This window comes from Hippichthys cyanospilos, chromosome 9 (assembly GCF_059441005.1).
Source record: "Hippichthys cyanospilos isolate Australia breed blue-spotted pipefish chromosome 9, RoL_Hcya_1.0, whole genome shotgun sequence".
Classification (NCBI taxonomy): domain Eukaryota; kingdom Metazoa; phylum Chordata; class Actinopteri; order Syngnathiformes; family Syngnathidae; genus Hippichthys; species Hippichthys cyanospilos.
In genome coordinates, this window is record NC_142377.1 from 22,103,807 (window position 1) to 22,123,276 (window position 19,470).

Here is a 19,470-nt window from a genome sequence, read left to right on the forward strand (position 1 = left end):
CTATATTTTTTTAATCTTTTTTTATTTAACTTTTAACTGGATAGAATTATGTCATAATCTAACAGATATTTCCTTAATCTTGTTATTAAGTATTTATTAGGAGCCATAGAGTATGAACAATAGGGAATAACATTGGGCAAAGTCGCAATATCTTTATGCAACACAGATCGTATAAATTTATTGTTATTTACAGGACGATTAACTGAACACATTTTGAAACACACGTTTCTATTTGCTGTCGACTGAAAATGACATCACCTGTAGAAGTTCGGGTAGGGACCAATCACGGCTCACGTGTTGGTCATGTGACATTTTCAAACTGAGGTGCGATTTGTCGCCCTTAGGATATGTGATGCCGTTGTCAGTCGAAGGTAAGCGGCAAAATGTGTTTTAAAAGTCTCAATTGTGCATAAAAATATTTATTTCTTCAAGTTAATTCGAGATAAAATAATATTTTACCTCCGAAAGTGGATTATCCTTTTAAAACGCGACAAATTGGAGGAAAAGCGAGAATCCCCATTCAAGGCTTTGTTTACTCTTTAATGTCGTGCCGTAAAGCATGACTTGTGGAAAATATGTGTGCAACAGATTGTGGAAATCCAAAATTTGCTGACTAATCTCAAAAGAAACAAAACAAAAACAAGTATGTTTTCTTTTCCGTCGTTATCGTGCGTTCGGATGTCTTGGCTGGCAGATCGGAGCGCTCTGCTGCCACCCAGTGGTCAGGTGGTTTTGCTGCACCCGCCGGTTCATTCTGAAGTCGACGACAGGCAGGCAGGCGAGCAGACATTCCTGCAGTGACCCGTTCTCGGTTCTCCGTCCACGGTTAACTCCCGTCGTCTGACGTGGGGGTGGGATGGAAAGAAGCGATTACGTGTGAGCATCCGTACTTAAAAAAAACTCGAGGTTATGTGGTTAAGTTGTCACTAACGAATGTCAGGTGACGACCTCCACTTTCCCCCGAAAAAAACACATGCTCACTCGATGCATTTTTTTGTTTGTTTTGCGTTATAATAGTATTAGTTTTCAGCAACACTTTCCACACATTGAAATGAATTCTTCCACGGCTGTGCCATTGTTTCGAGCGTTGCTGCAAGATCGGATCGTTTTGCTGCAGCACCCCCAAATTTATGACGGTTATTGCTCTTCAATCTCAGCGCACGATAAATGCCATATTTTATTTATTTATTTTTTGGGGTTTGGAATTGGCATCCCGAAAATGGTTTTTCCGTTGTGGAGGATTAGCGAACGCCTTGCGTGGTCCAAGTGAGCGACAAAACCTGTTTCCGCGGTTTAATTATTGTAAAAAAAAAGGCATGCATTTCATGCAGCTGCCTAACAAAGAAAGTCAATTTTGTGGCGCAGAACGGTTGAACTTGGAGGGATGCATCGGCGGCGTCAATGCAAATTTCCAGCAGTTTCTCCACCCCCCCCCCCCCCTTTCCTCCACCCCCTCCCCCGACTTGAGATCTTTGTGCAGCACAAGTGCAACATTTGCCATTGAAAACTCGCCTCCCTCGCTTGCTTTCCAGTCCATTGTCACGTGAGGCTTTTCTCTTGCGCAACATTTGCCCACTTCGTTCAATTTAGCGTCGCTAACAAATTGCCATCTCGCGGCGATGCGAACAATCAGTTTTTGCAACGTTGCCAAAGCAAAACCCAAACATTTTCCGTTCTACTTATCGAAAGTGGCTCGATTATAAAGATCATGAATTTATTCCACCTCAATCGTTTACCGGGATTCCACTGGGGATTAAACACACTCATGATTGATGGGAATACTTCTTTTAAGATGAAAAATAGCAAAAAGCTTGATTTTAATACCACCCCTCCCCGCTTTTGTTCCTTTTAATTGTGTTGCGTGTTCCAGATGTTGCCGCGGATCGCGCTTGTGTGATCATTTTATTGTGTGTGAAGATGGAAGTCGGCGTGATGTAGCCGGGCTCAGAGGCATATTAGAACGCGCATGCGCAGTAGGCGTTTGTGCCATATTGGAATGAGGTCGTGGAGCACAAGTGCGTCAAGTTAGCGAGACGTCAGGCAAGGGAAAACGGAAGTTTGCCTCTCCCTCTTTTTTTTCCTGATAGGCCTGACGGAATTTGTTTTTTTTTTAGGTTTTGTAGCAAAAGCACATCATACTTCTGACACTCGTTTCTTTCTATTAGATTATGGTGATTTTTTTTTAAATTAATGCCATCCATCTTTGTATGTTGTAACGTCTCACATTTTTATGTGTTTATTTTCTTTAAATAATAGTCATTTTTCTTCAGAGGGCCACATACAGAAGAATAGAAAGACACAAGGGCCACGTTGTTGTATTATTTTTTTAACTATTCCTATTTATTAATAAATCAAGCATATGTTGTTGATACAATGTAGTTATTAAAAAAAAAGGCTCCATACTTTCTATTCTATTCTACTTTCTGTCGCTGTAATGCAGTTAAGAAAGAGAAGAAAAGCCGAAAGAAAAAATATGTAAAACTAAAGAATAAAATATTGCGCTTCTTAAAAAAACGTTTCAAGGAAAACACATGACTAAAAAAACATTTCTGATGAATGAAAAAAACACTTTTAATAAACAAAAACTTGGTGTAAATGCAAATGTGTGCGGAAACAAAAACACTTTTAAGTCAAAGATCAGTTCCTTTTTATTCATGGACATATTAAATTTGACAAGAATATTTGCTACTTTTCAGCCATCTTGAAGCTTACAAAATAAAAATAGCAAATTGCACGTCCCCTCACAACAAATTAGGTCAACTTCCCCAAACAGGTTGCTGCCAAATATCTCGCATATTGAAACATGTCCATTTTGAAACATGTCCTTGTGCATGACATGTTTTGACTCATATTGTTGTAACTGTGTCTTTTTTTTAATGAAGCATAATGAGAAAGACGTTTTATTTGGAAAGTCCCGAACCGGAAGCGGGAGCTGGACTCACGCCGGCTTCACATAACTGCTAGCGAGCAGGCAGGCGGCGAGAGGCTCGGCATCTAAAAAAGCGACTTGGAAAAACTACTTAACGGTAAGAGACAAACCGGGCGACCGAATATTCACGTGCTCCGCACTGTCGCTTACATTTTGCCGCGGGTGTTTCGCACCGCGGCGCGGCACTCGTCTTTTTTCCTGCCTCTCAAAAAGACGAGTCCGGCTCGTCTGTTGGTGTAAAGCGCCTCCTTATTGCTCGTCAGCCTGTGCTGCGAGCCCGTGACGTGCACTAACTTGACTCGAGGACCGAGGACTCGACACACACGCACATGCGCGCGTTTAATGCCTGATCTTGTCATGGAGTGTGTGCTCTCCCTTAAAAACATCAATAAATTAAAAAAAAAAAAAAAAAAGCACATTCGCCCTTGAAAAGCTCGAACTTGCATAATAGGCGGTCCGAAGCGAGCGAGTCCGCGTCCGGCAAGTTGCGATGTCGGTGTCGGTCCAAACGCTTGCGAATCGGCGGATGATGTTGGCGATGCCTTGTTGACTTCTGGCAACCGTCTCGCGGCCTCGCAACTTCCCCTTGCGCAAACGCACTCGATCCGCGAGTTCGACAAACGCAGCCGAAGGGAAGGACGCTTTTTCGTTAGTCGTGATCAACGGAAACAAACCATGGCGTCCATTTAGATAACTTTGCAGATGCCAATATAGACATTTTTTTTTTTAAATGACCGTTAAGTTGCAACATCTAAGCAAGGATGTCCAAACTATGGGCGGGGGCCATTTGTGGCCCCGTTATTGGCTAAAAATACCCTAGGCTAAAAATACATTTTGACAAGGGCCCAATGTTAAAAAAAACATGTAACGGGTTGAAATGTGTGTGTGTGTGTGTGTGTGTATATATATATATATATATATATATATATATATATATATATATATATATATATATATATATATATATATATATATATATATATATATATATATATATATATATATATATATATATATATATATATATATATATATTAGAGCCCAGTCATCCAGATACTTTTTTTTCAAAACGTTTTCATGTTTGGTTAAAGCAGCAGCGTTTAAACAAGTTTAAGTAATTGATTTTTTTTTTTTCTGCCCAAAGTAATCTATTCTGTACTTTAGGACCCAGTAAGCTATTTGCAGAACGGTCTGCAAACCATGCGATCTTTGGGGGTTTCCCGTTTCCACGTTGGTGACCCCTGGTCTACACTCAAAAAAACATAAAAACACGTCTCTGGGATTAAGTGAGTTCATAGTGTGAAATAAAATCCTAATTTACCTCGTCACTTTTAACAAAAACTTAAAAACTTGGTGTAGCAGTGTTTTTAATTACTATATTATATATGTGCAATTGCCTGCTTTACTGATGTTTACAATGTTTAATAAGACAAAGTTAAAAAAAAAAAAACATGGCCCTTATGCCACGCTACTTTTTTTATATGTGGCCCTCAAAAGAAAAAGTTTGGGCACCCCTAAATGAAGACTATTAGTAACGACAACCAAATAAACTAAGTTCATAACCATGAATGAACCGGTTTCGTCCGGAACATTTTCAAAAATAAGAGCAGATATTTACAAATGTCTTAATTTTGAAAAGACAAATGCTTTCATGGAAAAAAAAAACCCTACTGAAATCTGAAGACATTTTGTGGGATATTTTGATCATCAGTTCGTTATCAATTAATCGTTGCATCAACGAAACATGTGCTTTTCGATTGATTTTTTATTTATCGATGTAAAGCAGGGAAAATGATTTTCCTCCATGCGGCCAGCAAGCTTAAACCAGTTTGACACCCCTGTTAAACACATTTGTCCATTGTTTAGCCTAAGCATATCACATGGTACAACTCACTCATTTTTTCACGCATTTGGTAACATGGCCGCATGGCATTTAAACTCAAGACTTGGCCCACAGTTTTGTTTGTTTTGTTTGTTTTTTTTTTCATTTAGAAGAGTTAAACAAGTGCTTCATCAAGCTTCATTTTCCCAAAACAACGCAGTAATGTCCAAATGAAGCTTCGTGAAGCACTTGTGATATTTTTGGACGCCTTTCACTTGCACTCTTGCTTCAAAGCTGCTACGAAAACGTCATGCTTTACACTGTGATCGCATTGTTTTACCCAAGAGCACCATCTAGAGGAGTAAAAAAAAAGTGCTTCATGAAGCTTCATTTTCCCATCACGAGTTTTTAGTTAAAAAAAAAAAAAAAATCATTTCCACCCGGAAAAGTGATGAATCTAAAACAAATAGGCAGGCATACAAATGTGTAGATTTCATATTATAAAATGTATTTTACAAAACAAATTTCTCGAAAATCTCGCCTCGCTCTTGTTCACTCATTCTCATGAGACGTCTCATCTGGTGGAATTTGTGTCTCATCACATTCCCGCCTACCAACAGGAGTTGTACAATGTGCTGTTGACGAGATTTTTTTTTTCATTCCGTTTGCGAAAAAAAAATGGCGCGGCTCTCTGTAAACTTCCTGCTCACAAACCTCAGAAGGCCGCAAAAATGCTTAATCACACAATAACTGCCGCTGACAATTAGATTCAAAGATTTGCCAAGTGCTTGACTTGTTTTAAAAATAAATCAACAAATAAGGGAAAAAAAAGTGTGTGTTGGGGGGGGGGGGGGGTGCGGAGCGGCGCTTTTTTCTTTCAGGCTCAGTCAGTCTCAGGTGGTGCGGAGAAATTGAGATTGGGACTCGTGCTCCTTGCGCACCGTTTCATGTTGCGTATATGAAAGGGCGGAAGTTGTTTTTCTTCCTGTCCCCGAGTGTGTGCAAGCCTGAGTGGCGCTGCTCTGCAAAAGCTGCGGCAGGCCAAAAGAAAAAAAAATCTCCCAAGTATCTGGGCAATCGGAAAAACATTGGAGTTATGTTTTCGCGCACAAATTATTTGCTGAACTTAATCGCTCACCGACCACACGGTTTCACACTCGCGATGCGGGCTTTGTCGGCCTCCGCCACACTAGGTGGCGATAATGCGCTTTCAGGCTTGTTTTCAGTGGTACATCATGTGTCATGCAGTTCAACTTTTTGCCTCACGTTTCTGCTGATTTTTTTTTTTCTCCCCATCAAGGTTTGAATTATCTGAGAACATTTTTCTATATGTTTGGAAAAACAATATGAACCGTGTCCTTGGGACGTTTAGTTCTTTGAAAAATAATAAAGGAAGAAAAAACGTAAAACTAAGCCAAAAAAGATGCAATTGTAAATGAAAAAAAAACAGATTATAAAGGAAAACAACAAAAAATGAAAAAAAGCACTTTTAAAAAACAAAAACGTACTGTAAATATTGGATAAACAAAATCATATACCTCAAAAACATACACTAAACTGTAAATGAAAAAACCCACGTCGTATAGTAATGAAAAAACAGGAAAAAAATAAACAAAAAAGAATTTAAAATAAAAACATAAATACACATTGAATAAAAGATGCATTAAAACAACAACATTATAGAAAATCAACTACTAAGAGAATGTCACTTAAAAAAAAACACGTTTAGCATTTTAAAAATCCTTAATGAAAGTATGAATGCCCTACTTTGTTTTAACATTGCACGTGAAATAACGCAAGCGATATTATTTTAACCCGTGAAGCGCCAACGTTGCAAAATTCCGCCAAGCAACTTTTAGGTCTCCCTTTTTATCCCAATTTCATTTTCAAGCTGCAACCTTTTGAACTCGTGATAGGAGAAGGGAAGATTTTATGCGAGAAAAACTCGCCTAAAGGGTTAAGACGGCTACATTTCAGTCTCAATGTGCGAGCATCTTTTCTTTCATTACTGAGATCAGCATCAGAAATAAGAATAGAGGCTGTCAACTTTAGTTCGGTTCCATTGCTCTTTTTTTTTTTTTTTTTGGCGTTGGAGAGGTGGGACCCCAGGGACAATGAGATCTTCTGCTGCGTGTGTGTGCGTGCTGGTGGGGGGGTAGAAAGACAGAGGGCGGGGTCGGGGGTGAAAGGCGGCGCGGAGCCCGGCGGAGCACGGGGGTCACCGCCGCGGCGGGGGCGGCGTGTGATGCCGGGCCCGGGATTTAATAGAGACGTCCCGCGTGACAAAGAGCGGCCTGACAGGCGGGATGAATGGAGCCGGCGTGACGGGCCGCCGTCCCGCTCGCCGCCGTGGGCCCGCCCAGCGCTCCCCTCATTCACGTGTCAAAGCTTGACGGGCGCCCGCATTAACCTCTCTCGGGTTACAACTTTTACTTTCAAGGAACCGCTCCCGCTTCTTATTTTTAACTCCTTCGATCCCAAAGACGTAGTTTTACGTTTTTGGAGCGGTCGGACATTCAGTCACCGTTTTTTTTAAATGTTTCGCTAAAGTAGCAAGTTAGTGGTGCGGGCCCACCTAGGGGGGTGCGCGGATGACCCCCAAGAAAAAAGTTCCAAGCACCCCGACGAACCTAAACACGCATTACGATTAATATTGTGAGAGTTTGCACAACAGCAATCTTCTTCTCTTGATCTCCAGAGCGCTTAATCTCGGTCCAAGAGGACATCACACCAGCATGAGCCAGGAGTCGCTGGAGTCTGGTAGGTTTTACAATCTCCCTCCTGTAAAGGGAAAAACAAAAACGAAGGGAGAAAAATAGTTTCAAAATTTGCTCATAAAAGAAAACAAATATGTGTTTTTGTTCCAGATGGCGACGGTGCTCAGGATGTATCCGACTTCAACTGGGATGAATATTTGGAGGAGACGGGGGCTGTGGCTGTGCCTCATCACGCTTTTAAACATGTGAGCTCTTCCTCTGATGAAGCTAAAAGTTTGTTTAAAAAAATATCTATCTATCTATCTATCTATCTATCTATCTATCTATCTATCTATCTATCTATCTATCTATCTATCTATCTATCTATCTATCTATCTATCTATCTATCTATCTATCTGTCTGTCTGTCTGTCTGTCTGTCTGTCTGTCTGTCTGTCTGTCTGTCTGCCGAGCTAGCTAACAAACTAGCTAGCATTATCTACCTGACTGGGAACTAACTAGCTAATTAGCCAATAATCTAACTGGATAAATAACTGGCTAATTAGTTACCTAACACGCTAGCAGGCTAGCTGTCAGCCTGTTCTATAGCTAGCTAATGCTCATATAGACCTGTTAGGTATTTTAAACAACTAAATAAGAGGGATAAATCTGGCTCTATGGTGTCAAACATACGGACCGCGGGCCAGTTCCGGCCCGCAAACTGGTTTATTTTATAAGATTATTTTGTTATGTAAAATATAAAAATAACCTGAGTTTTTTCCAATCAATGAAAAACTTGAAATGTGTTGTGATTTAATAGTCATGTTGTACGATTTTGGACCGTCATAAAAAAGAATAATAAAATGTGAAGTTTGTTTTAGAGTTAAAGATTTTATTTGATTAGATTTTCCTCCATGCTATCACGAGTTTGGCACCCCCGAATCAGTCAAAGGGCTGAAAGATTTCAAAGTCAGTAAGACAGTGAGCAGGCCTTGATTGGTAAATCCGAAGTGTTTTCCGTTAAAAGACGAAGCGGACCTGTGTGAAGTGGACACTAGAACTCATGTTCCAAAGGCCTTGAGAAATTCTTATTTACATTGCAACCGTATAGAATTGACCCCCATTTACCCGACTCTTGAAGGAATAGTGGCAGCGCAAGACTTTGAAGTTATAAATGCGCGCTGATTTGTTTGCTTGTTCTGGCTAATGTGTTTCGTGCGTCGCTTTGTTTTCCAGAGCAAAACGCTATCAGTCGTGTTGGCATGGCAATATATTTTTACCTCTGTGGTGAAATTGGTTACTAAGAAACAACATCTATTCAATAAAGAAGCAGCGCTACTGCATTTGAAGGAGTCGCCAATTTGTACAAGATGTACAATGGCAGCAGCCGCGCGTCTTACAAAAGTCCTTCGCAGTAAAGAGGAAGAGTTGAGGAAAAACGTGAGGACTAGTGTGTTCTGGTCATATTTTGACCAAAAATAAAAATCAAGTTTTTGTTCAAGCTGCAATGGGTACTTTACTCATTTAACCATTTTCAGTTGTAAAAGTTAACCATATGTCGATAATTATTTTGATGATTTCACTGAACTTAAATAGAAAAATGTACCAATTGTTGGTGGAAATTTGATATTTTTTTGCTATGTGTCGACGGGGAAAAGATGACAGAGTCCACTTGAGAAATGCAGAAATAGTTCAAGGTCGTGATGGCTCAACGAAGCTTCATGAAGCACTTTTGGCTTAGATGAGAAATGTGGACATCTTTCAAAGTAACGATGAATAAATGACGCTTCATGAAGCGCTTGTGCTTCATGAAGCTTCATTTCCACTGAACTGACCTTTATCTTTAAACCAAAGAGCACAGTTTGAAAAATATTATCACAAATGCCTCACAAAGCTTCACTTTGTCATGAAAACTGCAAAAAATTGCAAATTGTTGGCAAACAGTCAAATTTTTGCTGTATTGATTGGTGGGACTCAAATAAGAAATGGCAAAAGTAGTTGATGATAGATAAATCAAGCTTCATGAAGCACTTGTGCTATTTTTGACTCATCCAGATGCCACTACTACCTTGAACTACAGGGCAGCGACGGCTAAATGAAGCTTCATGAAACACTTGAGCTATTTTTCGACTCCTCCAGATGGAACTCTTGATTTAAAGATACAATGGGGGTTTAATACATTCCCATTGATCCAGCCCATCTTTTACCCCAAAGCACTGTCCGAAAAATGACCACAAATGCTTCACGAAGCTTCGTTGAGGATTTGGCACCTCCTTGTCTCAGGTGGACCAGGGTCCGCAGACGGGCTTGAGCCCGGGCACGAAGCTGGAGGTGCGGGTGCGCTCGGACGCCGACAGTCCTTACTGGGTGGCCGGCGTCATCGCCACCTGCGGCCAGCTGCTGCTGCTCCGCTACGAGGGTTACGGGGAGAACCGCGGCGCCGACTTTTGGTGCGACACCATGACGGCCGACCTGCACCCGCTCGGCTGGAGCCGGCGGCACGGCAAGGTCATGAGCGCCCCTGACGGTCAGTTTTACAAGATTTTCTCTTCGTGCGTTCTTGCCAGTTAAAAATCATTAGAAGAGGTTTGATCTTATTTGGATTTATTTTACTCGATTTTACTGATTTATTGCGTTACCTAGTTATTGTGTTTTAATATTCCCGTGCGGAAACCTTCTGTTTGTTAAAATTGTGCTATATAAATAAAATGGATTGGAATATGCAAACTATTAGACACATCAAACAGACTAAAGTACTTTGAGGAGTTATTGTTTACTCTTTTTAAATATTGCAAAAAACGAGTAATACGATCATGCCAATTGATGATCCAGTCGATTTTGGATTTTAAAGCGAGTTCAAACAAGAGGGTACTAAAATGTGTTTTTGTTTGTTTTTTTTTTTCTGGTGGGTGCGCGTGATCCACCACAGGTGTGCGCGAGCGGCACCCGGACTGGGAAGCGCTACTGGAGAAAGTTCTGGCTGAGGAGTGCAGCGCGCCTGCCAACCTGCTGGAATTGGTAAGGCGAGCAAACCGCGGCGGCAGCTGCGCTTCAACATGAGCCGGGCGGAGCTTCGGCCTTCGTTTCTCTCGCGTGCGCGCGTTAGCGCCAGGGGCCGTAACTGCTGATTTGAAAAGTCGCTTAGCTTGTTGGAAATTGCTTCAGATGAAAGTGCTGTGGAAAAGTTGCGGGAAAAACAGACGGTGACAGATTTCACCTTCAGATGCACTTTGAAAGTATTGGCACTTTACAGTTGTCACATGACCCGTGCTTCCACGTACCCCGGGAGTACTTGTGCCCTAATTTGAGGAATACTGCTCTGTAGAATGTTCAATTGAATTGGATTTTAGAAAATAGCCGATGAATTTGTTCATCGATCCGCACATTTTCTGTTCCATTTCATAGTTGATCCATTAATTGACACCTTAAACAGATACATTCGCTTCACTGGTGGAAATAAAACAATAAGCAGATGAAACGCGACGGACTCGCACTCAAAACCTTCGCGTGATAGTCCGATATTTACTGTCGTTTTTTTGTGGCCGTGTTTTTCTCTGCGCAACCGAGTCACGCTGCACATTTTCTCCCGGTGCGAACTCCTCACTGCGTGGGCATTTGTTGTCTGCACGCGCGCGCTCCGGGTCTCCTGGTTTAACCCCTCCCCCCGCTTTCCCCAGCCTCAGCGCGGCCGAGACCCGATGGAGCTGCTGAGCGCCGGCTGCCACGTGGAGCTGCAGGACAACGGCGACCCGGGGCTGGCCTGGGCCGCCGAGGTGGAGGAGAACGTCGGAGGGAGGCTGAAACTGCGGCTGGTCGGCACCGAGGGCCTCCCGGACACGCCCGCCACCCTTTGGCTCTTTTACCTCCACCCACGCCTCCACCCGCCCGGCTGGGCTCAAGAGCGCGGCTGCGCCCTCAGGCCTCCTTCTGGTCAGTGGCCAGCGTGGACTTCTGGGTCTTTATCCTGATGTATTCATGGAAAAAAAGGAAGGAAATTCAATGTGCTAATTTGTTGTGGAGCTTGCAAAGCTGCATACAGTGCAAGCTAGAATTGTAGGAATGCTGAAAGAACCCTAAACCAAATTTACCTTACATTCATTTCCTACACAATTGATAACACAAGCTGGTCATAAGTTATACATACATACTGAAACATGTGATTTGTTTCAGAACTGTTGGGCCTGCGAACTGAAGAAGAGTGGGAAGGGGTGAGGCAGAGGATCAGTGAACTCCCTCAGGATGAAGCGCTGACTGCAGAGCTCAATAAGGTGCGCGTTCACAGTACTTTTGAGACACAGAAATTCCCAACATACGCCCGGTTTCGCCATCGCAAGTACCAATACGTCAAAATACGGCCAAGTATCAACCCGATACTTGGTAGCGGTACTTGCCTGTCCCAAGTTTTTGTAACAATTCAAAAACAAGAACTGTTCTCATCCTAATAACAACACCAGCCACTACTGCGGCTTCTATTCTATGCGCCTAATAATGCGATACACCTTACAGTGTGGAAAATGTGGTGCATAAAATAAATATAATATAAAAAAAAATCATAAAATAAAAATAACATTTGCAGCTAAACATTTGTGTTTGTCTCAGGACCAGCCTGGTATCGCCGCTCATTGTTTCAAAGAAGGGATGAAATTAGAAGCCGTGGACCCCGCTGCCCCCATCTCCATCAGGCCGGCCACCGTCGCCAAGGTAACAGCCTAGACCGTCAACTCCGTCTCCTATCCGGCGCTGTTTGCATTCAATCGCTCTCTGCGGGCTTCGGGCTGGACGCGGACGTTAGCCAAAATGGAACAGACGCAAAACTTGTTTTGGCCCTGCGTAGGTGTTCAATGAGCAGTACTTCTTGGTGACAATGGATGACCTTTGCGGTATCGAGGACTCGGAAGGTTCTAGCCGCTCCTTCCTGTGCCACAGAGACAGTCCGGGGATCTTTCCTGCCCAGTGGAGTCTTAAAAACGGGCTGGCTCTCAGCCCGCCGCCAGGTTTGTTTTGTGACTTTGCGTGCCTCGCAATCACATAACCCGATAAGCTAACTCACGCCGCAGCTTCTTTTCAATCACATTCCCCTCCGACACACTTCTCAACAACGACTTTGTCTTTTCTTGTTGACTCTGCGCTGCGTTTAGGATACCAGGGTCCAGACTTTGACTGGGCTGATTACCTAAAACAGTGTGAGGCAGAGGCAGCTCCTCAGCACTGCTTTCCCACTGTATGTATATATGTGTGTGTGTGTGTGTGTGTGTGGCTAAAGTAGAGTCTAAAAGGGCTGTTACTAAATGAGTTAACATCTGCCAGTGAAGTGGAGCTTTTTGCAAGCTGCTACTGTCACTCTGCTGTTATGTGCAGACATACGGCCTCGGAAGCAGGAATAACAAACCAAAGCAATTTGAAAGTTCCCTTCACACAGTTGGCATCATCATAAAAATGAATAATAATATTGTAATAGAGTAGAGAATCCGCAAAGGTCTGTTATTTTTTCATAAAAATGAAAATATTCCTTCATTTGTTTTTGGGCCCACTTGTTGCCAGCCTATTCATTTGTGGGCACTTTTGTGCCAAGATGTCCACTACTGAGGACACTAGCACTTAGTAGCGTCACTAGAATGATTCATAAAGACCAAAAACCTACAGTATGTTCACTACAGTGGACACATGAATGGAAATACATTTTTTTCTTCAGATTTTACATGCAGAAAATATCTACCATTTACATATTTGCCTAAAACCGTTTTTTTTTCGCTTAACCAGGAGACTTGTGAACATAGCTTTAAAGAGTCCATGAAACTAGAGGCTGTCAACCCACTGTCACCAGAGAATATTCACGTGGCAACGGTCACCAGGGTCAAAGGGCAATACATCTGGCTCAGCTTGGAAGGTGAGACGGAGGACTGAAAGAAAGAATGTGCAATAAATGGTTGTGTTCGTCTCCATTAACATATGGTAATCACAAGTTGTGGAAAAATCAACCACCCATCTAGAGAAGAGAAAAAAATAACAAGTGCTTCATGAAGCTTCACTAAAATATACTACAGAGCTTCATGAAGCACTGTAGTATATTTTACTCCTCTAGATGGTGCTCTTGGTTTACAGATAAATGCGAGTGTGGTGGGCGAAAAAATATCACAAGTTCTTCATGAAGCTTCATTTGGCCGTCTCTACCATTCTAAATCCCATCCATAAGAAACTGCTCCCTCAACACGAATGTTTTGTAAGGGAGGTCTTCTTGTTTTCAGGTCTCAAGCAGCCCATGCCCGAGTTGACTGTTCATGTAGACTCTCTGGATATTTTCCCCGTCAGCTGGTGCGAGACAAACGGCTATCCGCTCGTGCACCCCATCAAGCCCGCAGGTAAGCGTCCCTTCGCAAACCTTGAACTTGAACGGATTCTTAATTCATCAGAATCAATTTAAATCATTCTTCATTTCTGATTGAAAGGTTTCGCTGACATATCTGGTTGTTTTGTTGACAATCCCTTTAGCGCAGCTCCATCTAGTGGATGCACAACACAACGCCAGCCACTACTGTAGCTTCTATTCTATGTGCCTTATAATGCGTTATATATAAAAACAGTTTTAAAATAGGCCATTCGTTGTAGGTGCGCCTTATAGCCAGGTTCGTCGAATATTGTGGAAAATACGGTAAATCTGGCACTGATGGCACAAAGCTCAATTTGACGTCTTTTTGGTTTTCTTTTAAAAAAAAAAATGTGTGTGGTTTGAGGATACTTGGCTGCAAAAATTGATCAACACTCATCAAATCTGATATAACTTGACAGTGACCTTGCAAGCAAGTATTGATTTAATTACATTTTTCATAATATCATAAAAACACATTTACCTTTCAGTCGAAAATGAGAGGAAGATTGCTGTGGTGCAGCCCGAGAAGCAGTAAGTATGAATATGACCATGAGTCAAACGCCTGAATTTCTCAACTCCCTGCTTTGACTCATTTTGCATCACTTTGCAGCAGAGCGCCGCCAAAATCGTCATCACCTGACGCTGTCAAACAGCAGATGGCAAATCAACAAGAGGCTGGTCAGTGAAATCTGTTAATGCCAGCGCTCACGACGTACCATCATTCCCCAAATACGCGTTTTGAATTTGCATTACAGGACAGGGAAACGGAAAATACTGCTGTCCCAAGATCTACTTCAACCACCGCTGCTTCTCGGGGCCGTACCTCAATAAGGGACGCATAGCTGAGCTGCCTCAATTCATCGGCCCTGGGAACTGTGTCCTTGTGATCAAAGAGGTACGTTTTTTTAATTTTTTAAATCATTTAATTGCTGTGAGAACCCTTCATATTTTTTTTAGAATTCCCATCAAGCGCTTCATTCTTTTTATTGTCCATGCTTGTTCAGGTTTTGACTCTTCTGATCAACTCCGCGTACAAGCCGAGCCGCGTGCTGAGAGAGTTGCAGCTGGATCAGGAGAGTCGTTGGCAAGGCAATGGAGAGACTCTCAAAGCCAAGTGAGAAGAAACACCGTTTCATTCACGGCTCCCGCTCGCTGCTTTAGAACATCTCGCAAGAAGTGCTCACAGCCGGCCGGGCTTGTCTAGCTTACACGGTGCTCTCGTTTGCCTGCGTCCCAGATGCTTAATTTGTGCCCGTGACTATATGTTCAAATCAACATGTGTTCATTTATTTATTTTTTTTGGCGGCGCTAAAAAATTGTCGAACATTCAAGATTCAAGTGTTTTATTGTCATATGCATAGTAACAGCAGACAGTGAAATTCTCTTCTCTTACTTACGGAGCAGACTTGCATTTCACACAATAGAGCAAATAATAAAGTATGCAATAAAAAACAGTAATATGACAATAAGGGCATCAACTCTGCAATTTTTTTCAAATAATACACAATCAGGTAACAATGAGCCTGAAAGTAAAAAGCGAAAACAAAACAATCTGGAAGCTCGAGAGGAGGAACAAAACAGATATAAACAAATGAACATTTAAGGTAAAAATCTGACTCTTGTACCAAAATGGACTAAGTTATGCAGTATGCGGTTGCGACATGAAGAAGATGATGACAGATGCTAAGTTCATTTTATTAGTTAACACATTTTACTGAGACATTTGCAAATATCTGTTCTTTGTCTTTGCTCACGTCTCGTAAATGCAGTTTGAAGCTTAGACTTACTTTCTCCTCTTTATTGCGCGTTTTTTGGGACCCTAAACATTTGTGTAGCTTTTTAGTATCGCAGGGCCCGCGATAACAGTTTACACAGGTAAAATGAGCTCTGCTCACATATTCAAAGTGGAAGTAAACGGCTCCCCTTTGCGTTTCAGATACAAGGGAAAGAGTTACCGGGCCACGGTGGAAATCGTGCGCACGGCGGATCGTGTGGCGGACTTCTGCAGGAAGACCTGCATCAAGTTAGAGTGTTGTCCCAACCTCTTTGGACCTCGAATGGTTCTGGATCGCTGCTCGGAGAATTGCTCGGTCCTCACCAAGACTAAATACAGTAAGTGGATTCGCCACGCCGCCGGAGACGTTGTAAAGCTTTGCTTGACGTCTGGCGTCTTGCCTTGCGATGCAAGTCGAGCTTTAAAAAAAAAAAAAGACCACCCGAAGTTCCGCTAAGTTTATGATTGTGTGTGTGTATATGCCAAAAGAGCGGAATTAATAAACGAGTCAAATGAATACCTTACCATGTTCTCTTACTCAATTGAATCAGCTGAGGCCATCACAACCTTTACATGATCCTCTCCGTTTCAGTGATTTTCCGGTGTGTGAACAAGGAAAGACGTTGGCTCAGTCTGCTCGCTTCTTTTATTGAAAATAATGCCGTTTTCCTTTCCAACTGGAGGCATCATAACTTTGACACGATCGGTTTTAGTCATATTCCTGCGTGTGAACGAGGATGGACTCGGACGTTGGTTCAGTCCGCTCGCTTCTCTTACTGAAAATAATGCCGTTATATCTTTGCGAAGAATTCCCATCCATCGCACTGAAAGTTACCATGGCAATTAGAAGTCAAGCTAGCATGCAGCAATGGTCTTTTGTATTCCCAGCGGCGTATTACTACGGAAAGAAGAAGAGCAAACGTGTGGGCCGCCCGCCCGGTGGCCACTCAAACCTGGAGGCTGGAGTGAAAAGAAAAGGGAGGAGGAGGAAGAGAAGGAAGCAGCTCTTCGTCCATAAAAAGAGACGCTCGTCAACGTCCGTAGATAACACGCCGGCTGGCTCGCCGCAGGTAACACCCGCGGGCACTTCAAAGATTGAAGATAAAGCTTTCATCACAAGAAAAATAAAATGCTTTGTGTGGCCCACAGGGCAGCGGGGAAGAAGAGGATCTTGATGAAGACGACTCCCTCAGCGAAGACTCCGGCTCGGAACCGCAAGACGACCTCCAAGATGATTCCGAACAATCGGCAGAAAAGTCTCAGCCCCCCACGCCGTCCCCGTCGCCGCCCCCCACGCCCCGGCCCACGCGGCGGCGGCGGAAGCCCCGCTCGCCCTCCTTCTCCGACGACGAGAACCACCCTCCGTCACCAAAGGTAGTTTGAAAAAATATTGATTTTTTTTTTTCTTTCCAATTGTGTATGTATGTTATATCATGCTTGTTGCATGCATGTTCACTAGCTAATCCAGTGAGTGTTTTTTGTTTTGTTTTTTTCAAACCAAAACTGCAATCTCAAGATGAATAAATGAAGCTTCATGAAGCACTTGCGGTGTTTTTGATCCCTCTATATGACACGCATGATTTAAAGATGGAGTGGAAATTCAATGCATTTCCATTGCACTTCAATTTCTTTCCATTTACTTTCAACCCCTCAAAATATTTAGTGGCATCATCCCTATCCATACACACACACATACATATATTCCCCAAAGTGAGCTGGGATAGGCACCAGCAAGCCTGCAGCTCTTGTGATGATAAGCAACTATGGAAAATGGTTCAACAGCAATTTTTTGTTCTGCAGGGAGAGTTAGCAGCTGCTCAACACGTGCAGATGCACTGTGTGTTGTCTTTAGCTCTTGTACTGGATTTTTTATTTTTTTTTCATGAAAAATGATTCTTCACTGGATCTCATGGCACTCCTGTCCAAAATATTGTTCGTGCAAAACATAATGCAGCATCCCAAAAGTTTTGATGATCTTTCTTTGCAGACATCAAAGACAGAACCTCCTCAGAAGTTGTGTTTGGACACCAGCCCACTCGAGTGGACTGTGACCGACGTGGTTAGTTTCATCAGGACTACTGACTGTGCACCCCTCGCGCGCATCTTCATGGATCAGGTAAGGCAAAGAGTTGGGCCGCGTCCAGTTCCGCCGTACCGACCAAACGTGTGCTCGCAGGAGATCGACGGACAGGCTCTTCTGCTGCTCAACCTGCCCACCGTGCAGGAGTGTATGGACCTGAAGCTGGGACCGGCCATCAAGCTGTGCCATCACATCGAGAGGGTCAAACTGGCCTTTTATCAACAGTTTGCAACGTAGCTGAAGGGCAATACACCATCGAGGGACTGTTCGTTCATACCTTAAAAAAAAACAAAAAAAATCCTGTCCCGTTTTGGCCTTGCTTACACTGGATATCTTCTTGGTTGGACAATAATAAAAGACAGCTGAAAATCGCAACATCAGTTCTGGGTTAAAAAAAAGAAAAAGTACAAAGGAGTGAATAAAACTTCGGTAAAAGACTGGAATTAAACTAAGCGTTGCTCTGAAGCCTTTGGATGGATCGAGAAAGCCTTTTTTTTTTAAATGTTTGTTTGAATACAAGGTGATAATTGAGGCCTTTTCATGTTACGTTTCAGAAAAGGCTTTTTAACCTATGTGTCTTCTTTGTGCTCCAAACCAACTCTCTCCCTTTTTTTTTTTATTTTCTTGATACAAAGATTTCTTTATACATGCTTGTAAATATTTGATATTGTTGTGGCAGAAACTGTCTCGCCCCCTTATCTGGTACGCTCAAAATGACCTGTTCAGTTAAAGCGCCTGTGTCCAACCCAAGGCCCGCGGGCCAAATCAGGCCCGCCTCATTATTTTATGTGTCCCACAATGATAATTTTGCTTTCAAAACTAAGTGAATGTGTGACGATCACACTTCAAATTCCGACAGAAACTAGAAGCACAATTTGTTTGACTGCCCTGAGTGAAAGTGTAAAGAAAGTTGACGGTAGTGAAAATGAAGCTTCATGAAGCACTCGTGATATTTTTCACTCCTCAAGGTGGTGCTTTGGGGTTACAGATAACTGCAAGTGCAAAGTATTACATTTCCCTTCACTCGTTGAACCAAGCGTGCCAAAAAACATCACAAGTGCTTCACGAAGCTTCGTTTGTTCACCGCTCGTTAATGTTCGATATGGCTAAGCTAAATGTCAAAATTGCACCTAAGAAGTCATGCATTTAAATGGCGTTTAGTCAAAGTGATAAAATATATCCATATCAACAACAATACAATTTGCATTACAATTATCATAAAATGATCATGGTGAGGAATTTCATCGAGAGATATAATTTGATTTTAGGTTCAATTTTCTAGTTGTGTTATGATATATGGAGGCACAAGTAAAACCATGCACCGTAAAGCAATACTGATGTGACTGCATGGTTGTATATAGTGTACACAAATATCATTTGTGCAACAGGGTAATTAAATGAAAAACGATCGAGGTAAATACTCATAAGCAATGTGGAAATGCTCTAAATATTCACTATATTTGCACAGAATAGTTTAAACGCTTTCAATTAAACGTAGTTTATTTCAAGCAGTATTCTGGTGATCACTTGAGCCAATTTACACCATAATTTATTTTTTAATCAACCATGTGAACAAAAAAAAAACTGATGGATTTGAAGGAATGAGATGTTTTGTAAAGAAAAGAAATCTCATTGAACCTGTTCTTGTAATGCTATCATCTGTAATGACATGTTTGTGTTTTTTGCAACAACAAAAAAAGTTACGTTTTCTCGTTCGTTTGTCTAAAACAATTCCATGAAATGTTTTCTTTTTCGATTTCATGTTTGAACATAATTATTTAAAAGAAAACGCTGCAATAAAAA

General features: G+C 42.1%; 1 protein-coding gene across 1 annotated transcript; it reads left to right on the forward strand.

Moving 5' to 3' along the window:
* The first annotated feature begins 355 nt into the window (after positions 1 to 355).
* On the forward strand, positions 356 to 19,469 carry sfmbt1 (Scm like with four mbt domains 1). The gene is made up of 22 exons (XM_088424642.1): positions 356 to 371; positions 2,883 to 3,026; positions 7,450 to 7,511; positions 7,619 to 7,713; positions 9,730 to 9,973; positions 10,376 to 10,464; positions 11,124 to 11,376; positions 11,617 to 11,714; positions 12,046 to 12,147; positions 12,281 to 12,440; positions 12,585 to 12,667; positions 13,207 to 13,333; positions 13,692 to 13,805; positions 14,302 to 14,344; positions 14,424 to 14,491; positions 14,569 to 14,708; positions 14,818 to 14,927; positions 15,750 to 15,925; positions 16,476 to 16,657; positions 16,737 to 16,961; positions 17,575 to 17,703; positions 17,764 to 19,469. Exons 3-22 carry the CDS (start codon positions 7,487 to 7,489, stop codon positions 17,902 to 17,904), a joined length of 2,604 nt encoding a protein of 867 aa, XP_088280768.1. The 5' UTR covers positions 356 to 371; positions 2,883 to 3,026; positions 7,450 to 7,486; the 3' UTR covers positions 17,905 to 19,469.
* The last annotated feature ends 1 nt before the right edge of the window (position 19,470 follows it).

What these genes read in the sequence shown, in the direction of transcription:
- sfmbt1 (XM_088424642.1), top strand. Translation starts at nt 7,487, where the DNA reads ATGAGCCAGGAGTCGCTGGAGTCTG. An exon ending in GGCCGGCCACCGTCGCCAAG is followed by an intron (nt 12,148 to 12,280) that starts GTAACAGCCTAG and finishes GGCCCTGCGTAG; the next exon opens with GTGTTCAATGAGCAGTACTT. An exon ending in ACCACCCTCCGTCACCAAAG is followed by an intron (nt 16,962 to 17,574) that starts GTAGTTTGAAAA and finishes CTTTCTTTGCAG; the next exon opens with ACATCAAAGACAGAACCTCC.